The 25,407-nt window shown below is 44.9% G+C and overlaps 2 protein-coding genes across 2 annotated transcripts in view; both read left to right on the plus strand.

The window, feature by feature from the left end:
• Window positions 1-24,806, plus strand: part of LOC310826143 (uncharacterized protein) — a 37,458-nt gene extending 12,652 nt beyond the window's left edge. Inside the window, exons 3-7 of the mRNA XM_083700813.1 lie at window positions 1,366-1,576; window positions 19,740-19,884; window positions 20,844-21,844; window positions 22,683-23,066; window positions 23,234-24,806. Coding sequence (XP_083556939.1) covers window positions 21,025-21,844; window positions 22,683-22,924 — 1,062 coding nt within the window. The 5' untranslated portion in view covers window positions 1,366-1,576; window positions 19,740-19,884; window positions 20,844-21,024 and the 3' untranslated portion in view covers window positions 22,925-23,066; window positions 23,234-24,806. The remainder of the gene's footprint in view (window positions 1-1,365; window positions 1,577-19,739; window positions 19,885-20,843; window positions 21,845-22,682; window positions 23,067-23,233) is intronic.
• LOC310825825 (uncharacterized protein) overlaps window positions 1-25,407 on the plus strand; it is a 91,771-nt gene that overhangs the window by 47,606 nt on the left and 18,758 nt on the right. The window lies entirely within an intron of this gene.

The following is a 25,407-nucleotide window of genomic DNA, read 5'->3' on the forward strand; positions in this document are numbered from 1 at the left end:
ATCTGTAGGGGGAGGTCTCCATCGTGGCGGACGCGTGGAATCTCGGGAGGGGCCGCCTTGGAATCGGCCAAGGAATCGGCCACCCCTTCAAGGCGACCAGAGAGCGTTCTGTCGAAAGTGGGGGTCCACTCCCCCCACCCCTCCCTTCCTGCAAGCTCCATCCTCTTCCCACCCCATAAACACGTGCCCTGTCCAGACGCAGCGGTTCAAATCCCGAGAGGAAGAGGGGAGGGGGGAGGCCTTCTCAGAAGCCGTTCTCTGTTTCCACAATCCCACCCAGGAAGCAGCCAGAAACCTCTCTCTCAGCCTGCCATCTTTGTATTTTCCACTGCCTGCTTCATTCAGGATGAGGATAATGTACACCTGTCATCAGAAACAGGGGTTCAGAGTCCATGGAATGGCTCTCAGCATGGATATAGAAGTTGCACCTCAAAAGCATTTCTGTTCCTCTTATTCTTTGTAGGCAGTGTCAGAGTGACTGACAAGCTGAGATTCTTCCCAGTCAAAGGACCCATTTTCATGGTAGACAGTGCCTGTGACTGGAGGCTCTACATACAAGGTGTGCCTACACAGGCCAAAGAGTGCCAGGATTAGCACAGGTGAGGTGTGTGACCTCCCCTAATTTACAGACTGTATGTGAATGAGAATTTGTGGGTGGGATTACAGTTTAGGGCAGCCCTATGATTTTCTCCACCCATGACATTTCGTGAGCTCATATTGCAGTACGAAATCCAAAATAACTACAAAAGAATAACAATATAATAAGAATGATTGTAGTATTTCTACCTTGCCTAACTGGCTGGGTTTCACCAGCCACTCTATGCGTCTCACAGTACATATAAAAGACAGTAAAACATCAGACATTCAAAACCTCCCAATACAGGGCTGCCTTCAGCTGTCTTCTAAATGTCAGATAGTTGTTCATTTCCTTTCCCTCTGCCTGCTTCCCTGTAACTTCGCTTCTCACGGGTTGTGTGGGGGGTGAACCAGCAGAAGACCCTCGAAGGAGGACCTCAGTGTCCAGACTGAGCGATGGGGGTGGAGACGCTCCTTCAGGTCTACAGAGAGTGAGGCTGTAGGGCTTTAGGTCAATGATCTTGCTTCTCCATAATGATTTCCAGAGCAAGTCCGACATGCAATTAGCAGAGTAGGAAAGAAAGCTCAGAGACAGCAAAAAATTCCTTCAGCAAATAAATTTGTGACTGAAGGCATAACAGGAATCTATGCCTGAAAAATGCAACTGAGGCAATTTAAAGGTCAGCACCAACAATGTGAATCGTGCTCAGAAATGTACTGGAAGTCAGTGAAGATCCTTTCGGATCGGTGTTATGTTGTCTCAGCGGGTGCTCTCATTCTGTTGTCTAGCTGTCACATTTTGGATTAGTTGCAGTTTACGAGTCACCTTCAAAGATGGCCCCATGTAGCGCATGGCAGTAGTCCAAGCAGGAGATCACCAGAGCATGCACCACTCTGGGGAGACAGTCTCCAGGCATGGAGGGTCTCAGCCAGCATACCAGATGGAGCTGGCAGACAACTGCCCTGGACACAGAATTGACCTGTGCCTCCATGGACAGCTGTGAGTCCAAAATGACTCCCAGGCTGTGCACCTGGTCCTTCAGGGCCACAGTTACCCCATTCAGGACCAGGGAGTCCCCCACACCTGCCTGTCCCCCTGGAACAGTATTTCTGTCTTGTCAAGATTCAGCCTCAATCTGTTAGCCGCCATCCATCCTCGAACTGCCTCCAGACACTCACACAGGACCGTCACAGGTTCCAATTTAAAAGAGAGGAAGAGCTGGGTATCATCCACATACTGGGGAACACCCAACCCAAACCCCCTGATGATCTCTCCCAGTGACTTCGTATAGATATTAAAAAGCATGGGGGAGAGGACGGAGCCCTCAGGAACCCCACAAGTGAGAGCCCAGAGGTCTGAACACTCATCCCCCAACACCACTTTCTGGGGTTCTTTTAAAATATTTATTACTTTTCCAACAATTTAAACACTACAAGAAAAAAAAATAAACAATACAATACAAAAACACTACATAACACTAACACATTAAACTAACAAAACAAAACAAAAACAGTTTAAAACACATCAAACAATTTCAATATCCTATCTTTCATTCACTTATTTCAACGACCTCCTCACACCTCCCTTTTTGTATTCCACTTCTGTTAATTTTTTCAGCAATTCCTTTCCATCTTCCTCTATTTTCTATCCTATAATTATCTTAACACATTCTAACCTTATTTTTTCCTTTAATACTCTATTAATCTAAACGTAAAGGTAAAGGTACCCTTGCCCGTACGGGCCAGTCTTGACAGACTCTAGGGTTGTGCGTCCATCTCACTTAAGAGGCCGAGGGCCAGCGCTGTCCGGAGACACTTCCGGGTCACGTGGCCAGCGTGACAAAGCTGCATCTGGCGAGCCAGCGCAGCACACGGAAACGCCGTTTACCTTCCCGCCAGTAAGCGGTCCCTATTTATCTACTTGCACCCAAGGGTGCTTTCGAACTGCTAGGTTGGCAGGCACTGGGACCGAGCAACGGGAGCGCACCCTGCCGCGGGGATTCAAATCGCCAACCTTTCGATCGGCAAGCCCTAGGCGCTGAGGCTTTTACCAATTCCTTATAACATTTCTACTAAAGCCATATAACTTCATTCCAACATTTTTCTAACATTCATTAATTTTACAGTATTTCTGTAAATAGTCTTTAAACTTTTTCCAGTCTTCTTCCACCGACTCTTCTCCCTGGTCTCGGATTCTGCCAGTCATTTCCGCCAGTTCCATATAGTCCATCAACTTCATCTGCTATTCTTCCCGGGTGGGTAAATCTTGTGTCTTCCAATACTTCACGCTGAGTATTCTTGCTGCTGGTGTTGCATACATAAAAAAAGTTCTATCCTTCTTTGGCACCAATTGACCGACCATGCCCAGGAGAAAGGCCTCTGGTTTCTTCAGGAAGGTATATTTGAATACCTTTTTCATTTCGTTATAAATCATCTCCCAGAATGTCTTAATCCTTGGGCATGTCCACCAAAGGTGAAGGAATGTACCTTCAGTCTCATTACATTTCCAACATTTATTATCGGGCAAATGGTAAATTTTTGCAAGCTTGACTGGTGTCATGTACCACCTATAAATCATTTTCATTAAATTTTCTCTTAGAGCATTACATGCCGTAAATTTCATACCTGTGGTCCATAACTGTTCCCAGTCAGCCATCATTATGTTATGTCCAACATCTTGTGCCCATTTAATCATAGCTGATTTCACCATTTCATCCTGTGTGTTCCATTTCAACAGCAAGTTATACATTCTTGACAAATTCTTAATTTTTGGATCTAACAATTCTGTTTCCAATTTTGATTTTTCCACCTGGAAACCAACTTTTTTGTCCAAATTGTATGCCTCCATTATTTGGTAATAAGGGAGCCAATCTCGCACTTTGTTTTTCAATTTTTCAAAGCTCTGCAAATTTATTCTGTCTCCATCTTGTTCCAGAATTTCCCAATATTTCGGCCATTTGGCCTCCATATTGAGTTTTTTCTGTGCCTTCGCTTCCATTGGTGACAACCATCCTGGGGTTTTCTTTTCTAACAAATCCTTATATCTTATCCAAACATTAAACAATGCTTTTCTAACAATATGATTTTTAAACACTTTATGTGCTTTTACCTTATTGTACCACAAATATGCATGCCAGCCAAATGCATTGTTGAAGCCTTCTAGATCCAACACGTCAGTGTTTTCAAGAAGCAGCCATTCTCTCAGCCAGCAAAAAGCAGCTGATTCATAATAAAGTTTAAGGTCTGGCAGGGCAAATCCACCTCTTTCTTTGGCATCAGTTAATATATTAAATTTTATTCGAGGCTTCTTGCCCTGCCAAACAAATCTGGAAATATCTTTCTGCCACTTCTTGAAACAATCCATCTCATCCAAAATTTGCAATGTTTGAAACAAAAACAACATCCTTGGCAACATGTTCATTTTTATCACAGCAATTCAGCCTAACAATGATAACTTCAAATTTGTCCATATTTCTAAATCCTTTTTCAGTTCAGTCTAACATTTTTCATAATTATCCTTAAATAAATTGACATTTTTAGCAGTCATGTTAACCCCTAAATATTTCACTTTCTTAACCAATGTTAGTCCTGTCTCCTCCTGAAACTTATCTCTCTCATTCACAGTTAAGTTTTTCTCTAAAACCTTAGTTTTCATCTTGTTCAACTTAAAACCTGCTACCTGTCCAAATTCTTGAATCAGCTCCAATACCCTTTTAGTACTAGATTCTGGCTCCTGTAGAGTCAATACTAAGTCATCAGCAAATGCTTTCAGTTTGTACTGTTTAGCTCCCTAATCATGTTTAACAAAACCTCAAGGACCGATATAAAGAGCAATGGAGAAATTGGGCAGCCTTCTTGTGTCCCTTTCTCAATCTTAAACTCTTCTGTCACTACATTGTTCACAATTAATTTTGCCTTTTGTTCTGAATAAATTGCACCTATACCATTCTCAAAACCTTGACCTACCCCCATCCTCTGTAGATTCTTCTTCATAAAACTCCAAGAAATGTTGTCAAAGGCTTTCTCTGCATCCACAAATATGAAGACTGCCTTAGTATTGATATTCACTTGTAGTTTTTCTAGAATATTAATTATATTCCTCATGTTGTCAGACAAATATCTGCCCAGGAGAAAGCCCTCTTGGTCTTTATGAATTTCTTCTACTAACACCTTTTTAAATCCAAAATATCTGCAAAAATTTTGTAGTCCACATTAAGCAACGATATGGGGCAGTAGTTCTTAAGCTATGTCTTTTCAGTCTCTGTTTTTGGTATAAGTGTAATGTAAGCTTCCTTCCACGACTCTGGTGCCTTTCTCCCTTCCAATATTTCATTGCAGACTTCCTTCAATGGTTGTATTAACCATTCTTTCAAAGATCTGTAATATCTTGAAGTCAAAACATCTGGTCCTGGAGATTTACCTGATTGCATGTTCTGGATGGCCCCTTCCACCTCCTGATCCATTATTTTGTAATTCAACATTAGCTGTTTTTCCTGAGAGATTTTGTGTAGTCCATTTATTTTCAAAAATCGATCAATGTCCATTTCTTTCTGCTTCTCCTGTGTATAAAGTTGTTTGAAATACCTCTGAAAACACTTCCTAATCTCCACTGGGTTCTGTATATTCTTTCCTTCCACTTCCAAATTCGTAATAGTATTGAGTTTTTGTCTTTTTTTCATTTGCCAGGCCAACAATTTCCCACACTTTTTTTAAAAAAAGAAATTTTTATTAAGAGTTTTTTTTTATAACAATAGAGAAGAAAAACAGCACAGCAAAAAGCAAACAGAAAAAGAAAAACAAACATAAATTTTCGCATCGTGTAATAACCAACTTTTCTTCATTTTTGGACTTCCTCACGTCTCTCGCTCCTACTTTTCAAATTTATAAAACTTTAACCAGCAATTTATCACCTTATTTCCGTTCTTATTGTACACTTTTCCAATATTTTGTCCCTAACTTTGAATATTTTTATCTAGGTCTTAAATATCTAATCTTACCATAATATTTATTCAAAATTTATTTTTCTCATAAAATTCGCTCATTTTCACAGTCTTTTCACCAAATTTTATGATGCCCTGTTATTTTCAAATCCCTCATCCTTCTTAGCACTCATATAATTTACAGTGTTTTTGTAGGTAGTCCTTGAATTTCTTCCAGTCCTCTTCCACTGCTTCCTCTCCCAGGTCTCAGATTCTGCCAGTCATTTCTGCTAGCTCCATATAGTCCATCAGTTGCATCTGCCATTCTTCCAGCGTGGGCAAATCTTGAGTTTTCCAATATTTAGCGACAAGTATCCTTGCAGCTGTTGTCGCATACATGAAAAATGTTCGATCATTCTTTAACACCCTCTGACCAACAATGCCCAAAAGGAAGGCCTCTGGTTTCTTGGGGAAGGTATACTTAAATACCTTTTTCAGCTCGTTATATATCATTTCCCAGAAGGCCTTAACCCTAGGGCAAGTCCACCAGAGGTGAAAGAACGTTCCTTCAGTTTCTTTACATTTCCAACACTTATTATCTGACAGGTGATATATTTTTGCTAGCTTGACTGGGGTCATGTACCACCTGTATATCATTTTCATAATGTTTTCTTTCAAGGCATTACATGCCGTAAACTTCATACCGGTGGTCCATAACTTTTCCCAGTCAGCAAACATAATATTATACCCAATGTCCTGTGCCCAATTTATCATAGCTGATTTAACCGTTTCATCCTGTGTATTCCACCTCAGCAACAAGTTATACATTCTTGAAAGTACCTTAGTCTTAGGTTCTAACAGTTCTGTTTCCAGTTTCGATTGTTCCACCTGGAATCCTAACTTTTAAACAATTTTCCACACTTATTTGCTGATTCAAATGTCTTTTGCCTCATCTGTTTATTCTTCCATTCTATTTCCTGATTCATCAGCTTTGTATATTATACTTGGTATAACTTTACCTCTTTCAGGATCTCCTGTGACTTTGGTTTTGCTCTCAGTTTCTTCTCTCCTTCCTTTATTTTCCCCAGGATTTTATCCTTTTTTTCATTCTGAGTTCTCTTCTTAATTGCATTCTGTTGTATTAAGAATCCTCTCATAACCGCTTTGCTTGCGTCCCAAATTACTATTTTTTCCACTGTAGTATTCATGTTTATCTCGAAATAGTGTCTTAGAGTTTTGAGGGCCTTCTTGGTCACCTCTTCATTCCTGAACAACGTATCGTTCATCCTCCATCTAAAGGAACCAATTGGCGTCAATTTCATTTCCATCTTCACAGCATTATGGTCAGATCAAGTTTTGGGGGAAATCTCCACTTTGCTGATCTTCGGAGCCAATCCCCTGGTTACCCAGATTTGGTCAATTCTTGTCCATGTCATTTTAGCCTCAGAAAAGAAAGTTCCCTCTCTTCCCAGAGGGTTCTTCATTCTCCAAATGTCAACTAAGTCCATATTTTCAGTCATGTCAAAAAAGGTTTTTGGTAGTCTACCATCTTTGGTGACTACCTGTCTCTGTGCCTTGTTCATATTTGTAGACACCACTCCATTCATATCTCCCATCAAGATCATATTATAATCCGTGTAATCCATCAGAGTCTCGTGTAGCTTCTTAAAGAACTCCGATTTTCCTTCATTTGGTGCATAAATACCTACAATCAGAAATTTCTCTCCCTGTAATTGAATTTCAATTGCAACAAATCTTCCTTGGTCATCTTTAGATATGAATTTCAGTGATAGGCTCTCCTTTAAAGAACCACTCCTCTTTTTTTAACTTTATCTGATGAGATAAATTCTTGGCCCCGTCTTTTATTACACAGTATCTTCCTGTGTAGCCTTATCACATGTGTTTCTTGTAAATAAATCAAGTCCAAATGTTCTTTTTTCAATAAATGAAAGACTCTCCGCCTTTTTCTGGAGAATTTAATCCATTCACATTCCAGCTCGAAACCTGCAACGCCATCATGTAATTACTCTGATATTCCTCCAACTGCACCCAATGCTTGCTCTTCTTCTGTTAGTGGTGGTGGTGACACGTTCACGGGGAGATCCAATCCAAAAGATAATGCTGATATATCCAATATTCCCCTGTTTGGTGATCTTCTATCCGATGCTCTTTGCTCTAGTCCTCTATCTGATGATCTTCTGCTCTTGGCTCTTTTCCAAGTCCCTTCTGCAGATCTTCTTCGTATTTATACAAAAACTTTACTTTATCTTCTACTGATCTTATTTTTATTTTCCTTCCTTTGAAACTGAAGGATAGACCTTGGGGAAATTCCCACCTAAAGATGATTTTATTCCTTCTCAGCAGGGCAACAATATCTCTGTAGTTAGGCCTAAGATCCAAAAGATATTTTGGGACGTCTTTAGAAATTTCCACTCTTGACTGTTGTACTTCTAGGTTCTTCTGATAGTGCCAACCCAAGATTCTATCTCTCTCTTCTTTAGTTTGAAGGGTGATCAAGCAGTCCCTTATTCTATTCTTCTCTTTTTCCCCTCCTCTTCCTTTTTTTTCTATTCTGTTTATTAAGCTTTTACAAAATACATTAAACAACAAATAGACATAAAAAAGCAACAACAGCATTAAAAGACAAAAGCAAAATAAAGAAAAGAAAAGAAAAAGGTAAAAAGAAAAAAAGAAGAACGGAAGAAAAAAAAAGAACAAAGTACAATTACCTCATTTCACACACAATTACAAACACTTGACCTCCATCCAACCCGGTTTAGATTAAAAACTCTTAAGGTCTTTCTGCAGTTATATGCTGCCAATACTATGGTCTGTATGTTGCAGGTATTAAATTCCATCCACTGTTACTTTGGTAATTCCCAAATTAACTTCAATATAACTTAAAAATTTGTTCCAGTCATTTTTTTAATTTAACATTATTTTGATGCCTCTTCCAAGTCTGAAGGCCCTCACAATTCTAAACTCTTCTTGACCCAAGTCCAAGTCCCAAAAGTCAGCAAATTCCTGTGTGAGAAAGTCTGTCAAGCTTTCCTTCTCCCATTCAGGTAGGGCTCTGATCCTCAGATTCATCTGTTTTTCTTTAAGTTCAATCATAGCAAGCGTCAGCTTATGTTCATCAAGTTGCCTCTGTAGGGCTGGGACTCTCTCTCTCTCCAGTTGTGTTACTTTACATTCAGCAGCAACGGCTTTCTCCCTGGCTTCCTCCGCAGTCTGCCGTATCAAAGTAGATTCCTGTATCAATTTCTGGATGGTTTCTGTATTGATATTTACCTTTTGTCCCAGATTATTTATACTTTCTGTATTTAAGTCGATTTTACTAGATGCAGCATCCACTTTAATAGTTGCAGCACCCATTTTCGCATTTGTCGCGTCTGCTTTCTTGTTAAGCTGTTCCAGTGAATCATTTATTGTATTTAATGCAATCGCTAAGGCCTCTTCTGTCGACATTCCTCTTGGTTTTGAGTGTACTGGTGCAGAAGCAGCAGAAGAAGAAGCAGGAAGGCCTGATGTTGAGCCTCTCCTGGGTTGCTGCCAAGTTCTCCCAGACCTTAATGTTTTTTCAGCAGTTGACTGGTCTGTTTTTCCCTTTCCATTTGCCATAACACTTAAAAGATTCAAGGTCAATCCCAGAGTCTCACAATTTTTTATCTTGCAGCTGGAAATTCCCCTAGCCCAGCTCTTGTAAAGCAACCAGTTTCAGAGGCTTCCACTAGGGGGAAACAGTTTCTATTTATATTAGTCAGTAATGTCCTCTTTTAAGCACAGTTCAAACAATCCAAAGTTAATTTCAGTTTTCAGTTACTTTTACTCCTTTTTAAAAGCAGCCGGAGACAGTAGAAACAATGTATTCCTCTTATTTAGCTAGCTGTCAATGAACGTTCTAAACGCTGTCAATGAACATTCCAAAAGACGTCAGTCCTGCTAGCAGCCCGTCTCCAGGGTCAGAGCAGCGGTATTTTAGCTCTCTTCGCTCTCTCCTGCAGGCATACTCAGTCCACAACTTCCCCCCCTCTTCTCCTGCCTCCAAGGGGGGGTTTAATGTTCTTTACCGATGGAAATTTAGTCCTTTACAAAAGGCTTTCCAAGACTTCAGCTTGCAGCCTCATTGCTTCAGTCTATTTACAAAAGGCGAAGGCGGACTTCCTGTATTAAACCTCCCCGTTACGATATCAAATTAAACGTTTAAAAATCCAGTTCTCTCGCTTCAGCTCTACTCACGGGTAATTACTTTAAAGTCAAATTGTCCACAATAAAAAGTCAGCGCTCTCTGGCAACAGCTATGTGGCTTTGTTCCGTGGAAGAAGAAGACGATTCAAAGCACCACGCCGCTCACCCCACGTCGCTCCGGACCCCCGAAACCGGGTTTCCCTGTGAGTAGGGTGTTGGGATTCGCAGGATACTGGATAAGTCTGCAGGCTTCAACAGGATGATGCAATACTCTGCTGGGTCAGAGTGACTTAGCAGGAGTGTGAGTAGTGTGATTGGCTATCACCTGTTTTAAAAGGAAAGCCTGTTTAACAGTGGGTGTGGTGGTTGTGCTGTAGTGTGGTGGTGCTGTGGTGGAGAGTATTCGTTTGTAAGTACTCTGTATGGACTGTTTCTTTTGTAAATGCCTGTATATAGCTCACATTAAAAAAGACTGCACTGGAAAAACCTGGAACTCTTAGTGTTTCGCTGAAAGCGCCGGGTGGAATACGCGACAGGGTTATGGGCCCAGCACGCTTCCGCTGCGCAAGAGTACAGGTGGCAGTTATCTAGCCGTGGGTGCTGGGGGTGAGCTGCAGGGATGGAGCAGTCCAGAACTGGCGTGTTGCTGGAGAAGCTGACAGCCACGAACTACAGCATCTGGTCGGTCTGCATGCAACACTTCCTCAAGCGTGAGGGCCTGTGGAAGGTGGTGGAAACTCCACCGCAGCCCCCTGAGGAGGATGAGGATGACGATGAAAAGCTGGCACTAGCAGAGGCCCAGCTTGAAAAGGATGAGAAAGCTTTGGCTACGATCATCCTTGGAGTGGACGACAGCTAGCCAGTCTACGTAGCTGATAAGGTGACGGCAAGTGAGGCGTGGAATGCGCTCAAGGCTGTCCATGTGCGAAAGACAGCTGGCTCACTGATAACACTGACCAGGAGACTGTACCAGTGTCGGAAGAAACCGGGGGACTCCCTTGTAAACCACCTAAAATTCCTAACAGGCTGTTTCCAGGAGCTAGCCTTAAGAGGGAGGCCTGTGGGGGAAGAGGACAAAGTCTTTATAGTCCTGAGTTCCCTTGATGACAGCTATGATATGCTGGTCAACTCCCTCGAGTCTGTAGAGACTGATAAGCTGACTCTGGAATACGTTACCGGACGGTTGTATGCAGAGGAGGACAGGCGTGCAGAGCGAAAGATGACCTCAGCCCAGCTGTTGGAGCATCCCAGAGGGAGCAACAGCCGGGAAGAGCAGAGGTGTCAGGAGCCGGAGAAACAGCCAGGAAGAGCTGCTGCAGACCAGCCGGTGGTCAACAAAGTAAAAAGGTGTTTTTGCTGCAAGTCCAGTGGACATCTGCTGCGGGACTGCCCAAGAAAACAACAAAAACAGCAGAAGCACAAGAGGCAGCAGAGGCAGTCTACCGCTTGGGTGTCTGCAGATGGTCAAGAAAATGAAGAGCTGTGGGTTCTGGACAGTGGAGTTTCTCAAACCTTTTGTAAAAGAAAAGGACTGCTAACTGATGCTAGGGCTTCAAACAAAAAACATGTAAGTCTTGCTACGGGTCAGAAAGCTAATGTGGTTTGTGAGGGGGAGGTTGTGTTCCCACAGCTGGGACACACATTCAGGAATGTGTTGTGTGTGCCTAGTTTGCAAACAATCTCCTGAGCATTCCTGACTTCAAAGCAGGCTTTGAAGTAAACTTTGTGGGAGATCAGTGCCAGATAAAGCAAAATGGGGCAGTGTTGGCAAATGCTAACCTTAGAGCTAATATGTATGTACTGCAGTGTGAGTCTAAGGTTGCGAATGTGCAAAATGTCCCAACCCATGAAATGTGTATTCATCTCCTGCACAGGCGTCTGGCTCATGCAAGCTATAAGGTGCTGAACAAAACATTGGAGTTGTGTGGGGGGATGAAAAAAATTAAAAGTTGTGATAATTACTTAGACTGCAATATCTGCAAGGAGGTTAAAAGCAGGGCTTGCCCAGTAGCAAGAGCAAGCCAGAGAGAAACCAAAAAACCACTGGAGTTGATTCATGCTGATGTAACTGGTCCTTTTCCACCAAGTGTCTCCCATAACAAGTGCTGTTTGATCCTAGTAGATGACTATTCTAGATTTGGCTGGGTCTATCCATTGAAGCAAAAGTCTGACGTTGCCCAAACTTTGAAGTTCTGGGTAAGAAGGGTAGAAAGGCAACTTGGCAAAAAGGTGTGCTCTATTCAGACAGACAGGGGAGGAGAGTTTATGGCAAGCTCCCTAAGAAACTGGTTGCGTTCCCAGGGGATTAAACATAGGCTTACCAATGTGGTGACGCCTCAGGAGAACGGGGTAGCAGAGCGTAGGGGAGGTGTCTTGCAGACACAAATGAAAGCATTGTTAGCAGATGCAAATCTTCCAATTAAGTACTGGGCTGAGAGTATTAAGACCGCAAATTATATTGGGAATCGCTTGTGGTCAAGGGTACTAGATGACATACCCTATAAAATTCTCTATAACAAAAGTCCCAGTTTGCAACATTTGAGAATCTTTGGGACAAAGGCGTGGGTTGACATACCTGTAAAGAACTGAAGAAAAGGTGGGAAAAGGGCACAGCAGTTGCTGTTTCTTGGGTATGAAAGTGGTACGAAAGCCTACAGGTTTGAAGATGATAAAAATCTTTTGAGTTATAGTCGATCAGCCAGCTTTAATGAGCAAAGAAATTGGCCCAAGATACATGCAAACCTGCTGCCAAAAAAAGTTTTACTGCCGAGCATACCTGGTAAGGCAGTTGAAACAAAGCTGAGCATTGGCAGCTCTCCCAGAGAAACTGTAAGGGAGGAGATAAAGGTTGAGCATTTTTCTCCAGCTGCTAGCATAAAGCAGGGGAGAGAAGAAAGTGCAACAGGGACAGGAGGAGGTAGATCTAAAGAGTCAATCCACCCCAAAAGCAGTCCTGAAGGTAGCCCAGGGGTGATATTAATGAACCAAGGAGGTCTGCAAGAAGTAATAAAGGTCAACCTCCAGACCGTTATGGGTTCCCAGCCACCATAAACCAGGTTTGTGTAACTGAGCCAGAAAACTTTGAAGAAGTGCAAGAGTTACCTACTCTAGAGAAAGAGGCATGGTTAAAGGCAATGCAGGCAGAGTATAACTCTCTGCTAAACAACAATGTCTTTGTACCTACAGAACTGCCTGAAGGTAAAAAGCCCATAAGCTGTAAGTGGGTTTTTAAAGTGAAAAAACTGGCTGATGTCAGAGGAAAGCCAGGTTGGTTGCAAGGGGCTTCACACAAAGGAAAATGATACATTATGATGAAGTGTTTGCCCCAACAGCAAAGGCTGAAACAGTAATAATAATAATAATAATAATAATAATAATAATAATAATAATAATAATTTATTTGTACCCCGCCCATCTGGCTGGGTTTCCCCAGCCACACTGGGCGGCTTCCAACAAAGATAAAAGATACACTAAAATGTCACATATTAAAAACTTCCCTGAACAGGGCTGCCTTCAGATGTCTTCTGAATGTCAGGTAGATGTTTATTGCTTTGACATCTGATGGGAGGGCGTTCCACAGGGCGGGCGCCACTACCGAGAAGGCCCTCTGCCTGGTTCCCTGTAACTTGGCCTCTCACAGTGAGGGAACTGCCAGAAGGCTCTCGGAGCTGGACCTCAGTGTCCGGGCAGAACGATGGGGGAGGAGATGCTCCTTCAGATATACTGGACCGAGGCCGTTTAGGGCTTTAAAGGTCAGCACCAACACTTTGAATTGTGCTCGGAAATGTACTGGGAGCCAATGTAGGTCTTTCAAGACCGGTGTTATATGGTCTTGGCGGCCGCTCCCAATCACCAGTCTAGCTGCCGCATTCTGGATTAGTTGTAGTTTCCAGGTCACCTTCAAAGGTAGCCCCACGTAAAGTGCATTGCAGTAGTCCAAGCGGGAGATAACCAGAGCATGTACCACTCTGGCGAGACAGTCTGCAGGCAGATAGGGTCTCAGCCTACGTACCAGATGGAGCTGTTAAACAGCTGCCCTGGATACAGATTTGACCTGTGCCTCCATGGACAGCTGTGAGTCCAAAATGACTCCCAGGCTGCGCACCTGGTCCTTCAGGGGCACAGTTACCCCATTCAGGACCAGGGAATCCTCCACACCTGCCCGCCTCCTGTCCCCCAAAAACAGTACTTCTGTCTTGTCAGGATTCAACCTAAAACCCATCCTCCAACCGCTTCCAGACACTCACACAGGACCTTCACCGCCTTCACTGGTTCTGATTTAAAAGAGAGGTAGAGCTGGGTATCATCTGCATACTGATGAACACCCAGCCCAAACCTCCTGATGATCTCTCCCAGTGGCTGCATGTAAATGTTGAAAAGCATGGGGGAGAGGACAGAACCCTGAGGCACCCCACAAGTGAGAGCCCAGGGGTCTGAACACTCATCCCCCACCACCACTTTCTGAAACATGGCCCAGGAGGAAGGAGTGGAACCACTGTATGTGTGCTGGTCCCGGGGGAAAGGTACCGTGATCGTAGTCAGAGTCCACGAGATGAGAGGCGTGGTCCGAGGCAGGGAGCCGGGCGGGGAACAGGAACGCTGGAAGGTCAGGAACAGGAGGCCGAGCAGGGAACAGGAGCACCGGAAGGTCAGGAACAGGAGGCCGAGCAGGGAACAGGAACACTGGAAGGTCAGGAACAGGAGGCCGAGCAGGGAACAGGAACACTGGAAGGTCCAAAGCCAACAACGACATTGCTCCCGCAACCTGGGACCGGACTGACTGGCCTTTATCCTCTTCTAAGGCCAGGGGCGGTCCCGGCCCCCAGGAGCCCCGCCTCCTCTGGCCTTAAGGCGAGCACTCCTCCTGGGAGCAACCAGTTCCCTTCGCCTCTCTGCCCTAAGCCTCTGTAGTTCAGGAGAGGCCAAAGGGTTACTGGGCCCCGGAGGAGGCTCACCTGTAGCCACTGAGTCCTCAAGCACCTCTGGGGCCAGAAGGGTTTCACCTGGGGCCAGCTCCTGGTGCTCTGCCACAGGTGCAGGCTCTTCAGAATCTAGGCCTTGCCCCAGTTCAGCCAGCCCTGGAGGCGGGGACTCCTGTGCAGGCTGGGATTCCTCTGGTTCAGCCTCTGAATCGGAATCCTAGGCCATCACAGTATGACAGTGCCCCCAGCTCCCAGCCCCTCAAGATGGTCCAGAAGGATGCTATGGTCGATGGTATCAAACGCCGCTGAGAGATCCAGCAGAACTAGGAAACAGCTCTCACCTTTGTCCCTAGCCCGCCGGAGATCATCAACCAGTGCGACCAAGGCAGTTTCAGTCCCATGATGAAGCCTGAATCCCGACTGAAAGGGATCCAAATGGTCCGCTTCTTCCAGGGGTGCCTGGAGTTGTTCAGCAACCACTCGCTCAATCATCTTGCCCAAGAATGGAAGGTTTGAGACTGGGCGATAATTGGCCATCGTGGCCGCATCTAAAGATGGTTTTTTAAGAAGCGGTTTAATAACCGCCTCTTTCAGCGGGTCTGGGAAGGCTCCCTCATGGAGGGAAGCATTCACCACCCCACGAAGCCCATCGCCCAGTCCTTCCCGGCTAGCTTTTATAAACCAGGATGGGCAAGGATCCAGGAGACAGGTGGTTGGTTTCACTCGTCCAAGCAGCCTGTCCACATCCTCGGAGGTAACAGATTGGAATTGATCCCACACAACTTGACTAGACAGGACTCTAGCACTCTCCCGCCCCGGCCCTGCTCCCACGGTGGAGTCTACTTCTTCCCGAATCTGAGTGATTTTATCTGCAAAATCTTTGCAAAATCATTGCAGGAGAACATGTGGCCCGTACTGGGCCGCGATGTTGCAGGTGGTTCCGCTAAATTGTGAACCACCTGAAAAAGTCTCCTGCTGCTGTTTTCTGCAGATGCAATAGAGGCGGTGAAGAAAGTCTTCTTCGCCGTCACTATCGCCACTTGGTAGGCTCGACGTTGAGCTCTAACCTGTGTCCGGTCAGATTCGGAATGAGTTATCCGCCACCGACGCTCTAGCCGTCTCAACGATTGTTTCATTGCCCTCAGATCCGTGGAAAACCACGGGGCTCTCCGGGCTCCATGCAATCGGAGAGGGCGCTTCGGAGCCAAACAGTCAATAGCCCTGGTTAACTCCATATTCCAGCGGGCCACCAGGGAATCGGCTGAAAGGCCATCAACATGGGATAAAGCATCCCCTACCACTCTCTGGAAACCATTTGGATCCATTAAGTGGCGGGGGTGGACCATCCGAATCGGTCCCACCTCCCTGCAGAGGGGATGGGTCGCAGAGAAGTCCAGTTGCACCAGGAAGTAATCTGACCATGGCACTTCTTTCGTTTCGCTTTTACTTAGTGTCAGATCACCAACATCCATAGAGGTAAACACCAGGTCCAAGGCATGTCCGCGACTATGGGTTGGGCCAGACTTATTCAGGGACAGCCCCATGGAGGCCATGCTTTCCACGAAGTCCCGAGCGGCCCCTTGTATGGTCGTGTCGGCATGGATGTTAAAATCCCCCAGGACAACCAAGCTAGGTGTCTCCAGGAGAACATCCGCCACGACCTGAAGCAGCTCGGGCAGGGAATCCTTGGTGCAGCGGGGAGGTCGGTACACCAAAAGGAATCCTGTACTGCCCCTATTGCCCAACTTCCAGAACATGCACTCGGAAAATTGGGTCTTCCCAATAGGATGCCTGGTGCAAACTAATGACTTCCTAAAAATCACTGCAACCCCCCCCCCCGCCCACATGACCTGGGTTGCTGTGCATAAGAGAAACCTGGTGGACAAGCAGCGGCAAGGACAGGCCCATCTGCTTCATCCAACCAAGTCTCTGTTACACATGCCAGGTCAAGTCCTCCATCCATGATCAAGTCATGGATGGCAGTGGTCTTATGAATCATTGACCTGGCATTGCACAGCAACACTTTCAGGTCATGTGGGTATCCCTTGCTGATTCTAGTATCCATCCTGTCAGGACCAGACCCGGAGGCAGGGATAGTCCTCAGACAGCGACTAAACCTGCCTCCTCTGTAACGACATGGTCTGGTCTTAGCGTAACTCCTCCTCCTACCCGTGATCACTGAGATCGGTTGTCCCAGTGCATTCCCCCCTGTGGAACATGTCCCAGCCATTTTGTCGGCTGGGACCTACTCCCCAGCAGCCCTGACCCCTCCCCTTAAGAACAAAATAACACCTTAACAAAAAAAAAACCACAAATAAAACAATACAAACAAAAAACAATAAAAATTACAAAAACATAAAATCAAACAAATTCCCAGGCCCAATAAACATCCATCCCACCCCCCATACAAAAAATTCAAAATAATTTTTTAAAAACATTTTAAAAGCACTCTGCACCCCTCCAGCAGTAACAGCAACTGTCCTAGTGAGGCCCGTCAGGCCCCGCCCAGGCCAGATGGTGAGTGGCAGGAAAGAGCAGGGCCCTCAGACACTCACACAGAAGAGTCCTCCTGGGCAGCAGAGCGCAGCAGTCCCTGTGAGGCTTCAGGCCCCGCCCAGGCCAGATGGTGAGTGGCAGGAAGGGGCAGGGCCCTCAGACACTCACACAGGAGAGTCCTCCTGGGCAGCAGAGCGCAGCAGTCCCTGTGAGGCTTCAGGCCCCGCCCAGGCCAGATGGTGAGTGGCAGGAAGGGGCAGGGCCCTCAGACACTCACACAGGAGAGTCAGTAAAATCAGTTTTAGCAATGGCAAGTCTGAGAGGGTTAAGAGTTAATCATTTTGATGTTGCCTCAGCATATTTAAATGCTCCTATTGACGCCGAGGTGTATTTAGAGCAAATACCAGGTTATGAGCTGGAAAAAGACAGCATGGTGTTAAAACTGCAAAGGGCACTATATGGTTTACACCAAAGTGCACGTCTATGGCATGAATGCATAGACACAACTTTGAAAAAGATGGGATTCAAACAAAGCCTGGCTGATTCCTGTTTATATTCAGCAATGGTGCAAGGAAGTGTTTGTTATTTACTTTTGTATGTTGTCGATATCTGTCTAATAACAACTGCACAAAAGCAAGTGTCTTGGTTTATAAACAGCCTAGGTAACAAATACAAACTGAAGTATTTGGGAGAGATTCAGAATTACTTAGGAGTAGAGGTTCAGAGAAATGAAGAGGGTGTCTACTCTCTGAGTCAGAAGGAAAAAATCGAAAAGTTGCTGAAGACATATGGAATGGAGAGGGCAAATGAGGTTGACACTCCCATAACTACCCAGTACAAAAATGAACCAGAAGGACAAAAATGTGAGAATGCAACAGCATTTCATTCTCTGTTGGGTTCTCTGTTATATTTAAGTTGTTGGACAAGACCCGACATAACATTGGCAGTGCACATGTTAAGCCAAAGAAGTGCAGACCCGGCTCAGAGAGATTGGGTAGCACTTAAAAGAATCCTAAGGTATCTGAAAGGCACAAAAGATTACAAACTGGTGCTGGATACAGGATATGATCAGCAAGTGTATGCATACGCTGATGCCAGCTGGGGGGACAGAGAAAATGGAAAGTTTACCACTGGATATGCCATATATATTGGAAATGCCCTGGTTCAGTGGAAATCCCAGAAACAAACATTTGTTGCCACAACTACTTGTGAAGCAGAGTACTCAGCCATAAGCGAATGTGTATCACAAATAGAATGGTTTGCTTGCCTAACAAAAGAGCTTGGAATACCTTCTGAAATGCCAATCACTGTGCTAAGTGACAACATGGCTGCACAACAGCTTGCCAACCAACAGAACTTTAAAAGCAAGAGTAAACATATTGCTATAAGATACGGAAATGTGAAAAATGCTTTGGAAAGAAATGTGTTAAAGGTACAGCACTGTAACACGAAATGTAATGTGGCAGATTTGTATAGAAAATGTTTGGATGCTCCTAAATTTCGAGACTTAAGAGAATTATTAGGTCTCAAGCCTTTGACTTAAGGAGGAGTGTTGGGATTCGCAGGATACTGGATAAGTCTGCAGGCTTCAACAGGATGATGCAATACTCTGCTGGGTCAGAGTGACTCAGCAGGAGTGTGATTAGTGTGATTGGCTATCACCTGTTTTAAAAGGAAAGCCTGTTTAACAGTGGGTGTGGTGGTTGTGCTGTAGTGTGGTGGTGCTGTGGTGGAGAGTATTCGTTTGTAAGTACTCTGTATGGACTGTTTCTTTTGTAAATGCCTGTATATAGCTCACATTAAAAAAGACTGCACTGGAAAAACCTGGAACTCTTAGTGTTTCGCTGAAAGCGCTGCGTGGAATACGCAACATAGGGGAGGCGCAAAGGGTCCCGCCGAATCCCACGCTCACAGGCTTCTCCCACCTGTGATTTTTTGCGGGTCTCCGCCTTCGCCGTGGCGGCCAGACCCAGATTCCCACGGGGCAAATTCCTCCCAATCAGAGGAATTCCGCCATTACTGGAGGCACCAACCTGGAAGTTTTCCCCAACACCACTTTCTGGACATGGCCCAGGAGGAAGGAGGGGAACCACTGCACAGCTGTGCCCCCAGCTCCCCTAGAGGGTCCAGTAGGACACCATGGCCAAAGTTCTCCAAAGCCGCTGAGAGATCCAGCAGAACCAGAAAAGAGCTTTTTTCCCCTTGGTCTCTAGCCCATCGGAGATCATCAAGCAGCGCAACCAGGGCAGTTTCCGTCCCATGATGAGGTCTGAATCCCAATTGGAAGGATAATGGTGGCAGAAGCTTTCCTGGTCCTGCACCCCCAAAAGCTCCAGGCCCAAGACTTTCATTAGCTTTCAAGGGGCCATCGGAGTTGTTGGAAGGAGGTGTGCAGGACACCATCCAGCCATCTTACAGAGTCCATTCTAGATTTGTGTAGGTTTCCCCCCATAGCCTTCTCTTCTCCTGAAGGTAACTCACAAGGCAGTGAAGGTTTAGGATCAGAGCTTTCCTTCTCGATGGGCTTCCTTCCCCGGTTAACAATCACATCTGCCCTTCACTTTCCTCTGCAGCATGGGCGGAATCTGCCTTCTTGACTGTGGGATTCACTGTTGTTCTCCTCCTCTCCATCCACCAGGGTCTGCCTTCACCTGCACCAGAATTCCCCAACCCACCAAGTGTTTGAGACCCATCAGGTATCCTCACCTGGTTTAGCTGGCCCGTTTAAGCTGTTGCTTGGATCGTTGCCTCTGTTGCATTCTGGCAGCTTCTGGAAGCCACAGGTGAGAGCTGAGTGCAGGGTAGGGACCAATGGTGGAAAAATTACCCCACAAGGTGGACTACATGTCGCCCACCAAAGGTACTACCGCTCCCCTAACACCCCAAGCCATCCTATAATTATGATATTTAAGACAGATCAGGAATAAATTTATTTCTCAAGAAACAACATAACTTCAGGCTGTTAATGAAAAATACTACATATTCAAGGATGAAGTTTCCATTAAGTACAGTTATCTATTTGCCTATAGTATTCAGATTTGTAAGTGTCATTTTAGCATAGTCCTGATTCAGGAGAAAGGCACAAGATCAGGCTGCACCTCATTATTATAAGGAGCAATGGGGGTGGGTTTTTCCGTCTTGGATTCCCATGCGCCAGCTGCTTTCCTTCTGCTTCTCCTTCTCTTTCCATGCAATGCAAGGCTTCTAGATGGAGGTCCATCTCCAACAGCAGGAGCTTCCCTGAGCACCCATTCAGCTGACCCCAAGCACCAAGCCTTGTCACTAGTTCTCTGACTAACCCAGACCACAGTCCCTGGAAAAGGCACAGACCTAGGTCTCTCTTGACCTCCTGAGGCCAATGGGACTGTGCAGGTGATTCATTAAGAGACAGAGGTGGATGGAGGATTATGATGCAGAGGATGGGAAATGTCCAAAGAAACGATGGACCAGAGAAAGAGAGGGCCTTTTCATGGACAGAGAGCAGCTGCCTTTCCTTGTGAGGAAAAAATTGGTTTGAAAAGTCTGTATTCCAATATCATGCTGCTTTATCATGCTGCTGATTGAGGATTATGAAAGGTTGCTGATGCATTACTATCATTTGATGACATTGCATTTTCATTTCCTAAAAATTTGGAACATGGGTAGGATGCGGGGAAATGTAGGATATGTTGAAATATGAGGTGGTCTAATGGCATCTGATGTGCTCTCTTTTCCTATGTTCTCTTCCTTGAAACCCAAACAGGATTTCCTTTCTTCCAACTCTGAAGAAGGTGAAGGAGAAGACAGTCAAAACTTCAGGGGATCGGTCACCTTCAGTTTAATTGGAAGAGAAATTAAAATGTGTCAAATGTGGAATATGCTTCACTGAATGAGCATACATAGCTCACATCAACGACCTCCAACAGGAAAAACCTTTTAAATGTATGGAGTGCGGAAAGAGCTTCAGTTTCAATGGAAGCCTTAGAACACATCAACGGACTCACACAGGTGAAAAACCTTATAAATGCATGGAGTGCGGAAAGAGCTTTAGTGAAAATGGAAAACTTAGAATACATCAACAGACTCACACAGGGGAGAAACCATTTAAATGTATGGAGTGCGGAAAGAGCTTTACTGATAATGGAAGGCTTAGAACACATCAACAGACTCACACAGGGGAGAAACCATTTAAATGTATGGAGTGCGGAATGAGCTTTACTGATAATGGAAGGCTTAGAACACATCAACGGACTCACACAGGGGAAAAAGCATTTAAATGTATGGAGTGCGGAAAGTGCTTCAGTTTCAATGGAAGCCTTAGAACACATCAACGGACTCATACAGGGGAGAAACCATTTAAATGTATGGAGTGTGGAAAGTGCTTCAGTTTCAATGGAAGCCTTAGAAGACATCAACGGACTCACACAGGGGAGAAACCATTTAAATGTATGGAGTGCGGAAAGTGCTTCAGTTTCAATGGAAGCCTTAGAAGACATCAACGGACTCACACAGGGGAAAAAGCATTTAAATGTATGGAGTGCGGAAAGTGCTTCAGTTTCAATGGAATGCTTAGAACACATCAACGGACTCACACAGGGGAAAAAGCATTTAAATGTACGGAGTGCGGAAAGTGCTTCAGTTTCAATGGAAGCCTTAGAAGACATCAACGGACTCACACAGGTGAAAAACCTTATAAATGCATGGAGTGCGGAAAGAGCTTTAGTGAAAATGGAATACTTAGAATACATCAACGGACTCACACAGGTGAAAAACCTTATAAATGCATGCAGTGCGGAAAGAGCTTTAGTGAAAATGGAAAACTTAGAATACATCAACAGACTCACACAGGGGAGAAACCATTTAAATGTATAGAGTGCGGAAAGAGCTTTACTGATAATGGAAGGCTTAGAACACATCAACGGACTCACACAGGGGAAAAAGCATTTAAATGTATGGAGTGCGGAAAGTGCTTCAGTTTCAATGGAAGCCTTAGAACACATCAACGGACTCACACAGGGGAGAAACCATTTAAATGTATGGAGTGCGGAAAGAGCTTCAGTCAGAGTGGACACCTCAATATTCATCTACAAACCCACACAGGGGAGAAACCATATAAATGTATGGAGTGCGGAAAGAGCTTTAGTGAAAATGGAAAACTTAGAATGCATCAACGGACTCACACAGGTGAAAAACCTTTTAAATGTATGGAGTGCGGAAAGAGCTTTAGTGAAAATGGAAAACTTAGAATGCATCAACGGACTCACTCAGGTGAAAAACCTTTTAAATGTATGGAGTGCGGAAAGAGCTTCAGTCACAATGTGTCCCTTAGATGTCATCAACGGACTCACACAGGGGAGAAACCATTTAAATGTATGGAATGCGGAAAGAGCTTTAGTGAAAATGGAAAACTTAGAATACATCAACGGACTCACTCAGGTGAAAAACCTTTTAAATGTATGGAGTGCGGAAAGAGCTTCAGTCACAATGTGTCCCTTAGATGTCATCAACAGACTCACACAGGGGAGAAACCATTTAAATGTATGGAGTGCGGAAAGAGCTTCAGTCAGAGTAGACACCTCAATATTCATCTACAAACTCACAGGGGGAAAATCATATAAATGTATGGAGTGCGGAAAGAGCTTTACTGATAATGGAAGGCTTAGAACACATCAACGGACTCACACAGGGGAAAAACCTTTTAAATGCATGGAGTGCGGAAAGAGCTTCAGTCAGAGTGGACACCTCAATATTCATCTACAAACTCTCACAGGGGAGAAACCATTTAAACGTATGGAGTGTGGAAAGAGCTTCAGTAATAATGGAGACCTTAGAAAACATCAATAGACTCACACGGGTTAAAAACCTTTTAAATGCATGGAGTGTGGAAAGAGTTTTAATTTCAATGCATCCCTTAGAACACATCAACGGACTCACACAGAGGAGAAACCATTTAAATGTATGGAGTGCGGAAAGAGCTTCAGTCAGAGTGGACACCTCAGTATTCATCTACAGACTCACACAGGGGAAAAACCATTTAAATGTACGGAGTGCGGAAAGAGCTTCAGTCAGAATGGAAACCTTAAATTACACCACCGGATTCACACGGGTGAAAAACCATATGAATGTATGGAGTGTGGAAAGATCTTCAGTCAGAGTGGACACCTCAATATACATCAACGGACTCACACAGGGGAGAAACCATTTAAATGTATGGAGTGCAGAAAGAGCTTTCATCATAATGGAAACTTTAGAGAACATCAATGGACTCACACAGGGCAGAAACCATTTGAATGCCTGGAGTGTGGGAAGAGCTTCAGTGAAAGTGGAAATCTTAGAAAACATCAGACACACAGGTGAGAAATCATTTAAATCTATGGCGTGTGGAAGGAGCTTCAGTCAGAGTGGAACCCTTAATTTACACCAACAAACTCACCCAAGAGACAAACCATATAGTTATAATGGAGTGTTTAAGAAACATCAAGGGAGTCTCAGATAGGAGAACCCATTTAGATGTATGGAGTGTGAGATATGTCCTCTCAGAGTCCCCTCTTCTTCACAGCAATGAACTCAGAGGAGATCCGGCTTCCAGCTTCAGGGCCCAGCTGAGTGTTGTCATTATCTCAAACTGGGTAAGTCCTGTCTAATCGTCACTGTGTCTGTGTCTCTCCCTGCTTCTGAGACCACGGGAAACAAGGGCCGCCGTTTCTCTCCCTCCTCTTCTGAGGAAAGCTAATCTCCTTGAGAATGCATTCCCCAATATTCAGCTTCAGACCATTCCCTGACAAAACACATTGCCCTGTGTCGTTCCAGCCTCTTGCCTCCCTTGCTCCCTTCTGCTGGTGTGTGTACTTCTTTAAATGAAGGTAATGTCTCACAATAGTGAGAATAATTTTAGATATAAAGTACCTTTTGACAGGGACGCAGGTGGCGTTGTGGGTTAAACCATAGGTCTGTGGTTTGAATCCCTGCGACAGGGTGATCTCCCATTACTCGGTCCTTGTTCCTGCCAACCTAGCAGTTCAAAAGCATGTCAAAGTGCAAGTAGATAAATAGGTACCGCTTAGGCGGGAAGGTAAACGGTGTTTCCGTGTGCCCTTCTGGTTCGCCAGAAGCGGCTTAGTCATGCTGGCCACATGACCCAGAAGCTGTACGCCGGCTCCCTCGGCCAGCAAAGTGAGATGAGCGCCGCAACCCCAGAGTTGGTCATGACTGGACCTAATGGTCAGGGGTCACTTTACCTTTACCTTACCTTTTGATAGAGAAGGGGAGAGGGTGAATATGGATTGCTGCTGGTGGGTGAGGATTAGGGCTGGGCGATATATTGATATCTTATCCAATGCTGGTTTCTAGACCATATCCCGATAACCTTTGAAAAACCATTGATATGTCAATACACTGCGAATCACAGTGCCTGGAAGCAGCCGGGATGTGCCTGGAAGCAGCCGGCAGAAAGCTTTGCTTCATAAAGCCCCTGCAGATGCAGAGTTGCTGAATTCCCTCTGAGATGACAGGAAGCGAAAGACACACATCCATTGCCCTGCATCCTTCCAGCCTCTTTCCTCCGTTGCTCCCTTCTGCCGGTGTGTCTGCCTGATGTAGATATCCTGTGTGCTGTATTTTTTTACTGCTGAAACTGGATTTGCTCTCAGGAGCTAAGTTTTGTGCCTCACTGGGGACCCAGTGAGAACTGTATGCTTTGAAAGTTCAGTAAACTATTCCTGAAGAAGTCCTGCTGCCTCTGTGTGTGTTTTTGACCTCAGTGTGGGACTTGCTGTACACGTGGCCCTTGTCAGTATATGGAAACATCGCAGCTGCAGACAGCAGACATCACATGATGCGCCTATCTGTGGGAAAGAAGAATTTCCCAGGAAGTTCACAGGCTGGAAAAGTCTTTGTGAAGAATGTAATTTGAAACCTTCCGTGTGCGCATGTACAGGAAGTTTGTCAGACTTGCTGGAAGAACTGAACTGAAAGGACTTGTTTTTCTCTAGTGCTGTAGTCAGAAATAAAAGAATGTAAAAGACATTTCTGACTCCTTTTCCCTGCTAGGGAAGAAGGAGGGGGGTTGCATTTTACCCACGCTTGGGAAAATGTCGCCTATCAAAATCTCCCCGTCTGTCTGGATATCAGCCAGAGGAGGTTACCGGTATGCAAGCTCCAAGGACAGTGAGAGGGGCCAGCCTCTGTGGAGGGGGCTTGCAAACCAACAAGTACCCTGCTGCTACTTGGCTCATGCCCTGGAGTTGCTGTACTCAAGCATTCAATATGGTTTTTGCACCAAACTCTCTCATCCCCACCACTGCAGTATCTCCAAACACTTCTTCTTC

Source organism: Podarcis gaigeae (genome assembly GCF_964106915.1).
Source record: "Podarcis gaigeae genome assembly, chromosome: 10".
Lineage (NCBI taxonomy): Eukaryota > Metazoa > Chordata > Lepidosauria > Squamata > Lacertidae > Podarcis > Podarcis gaigeae.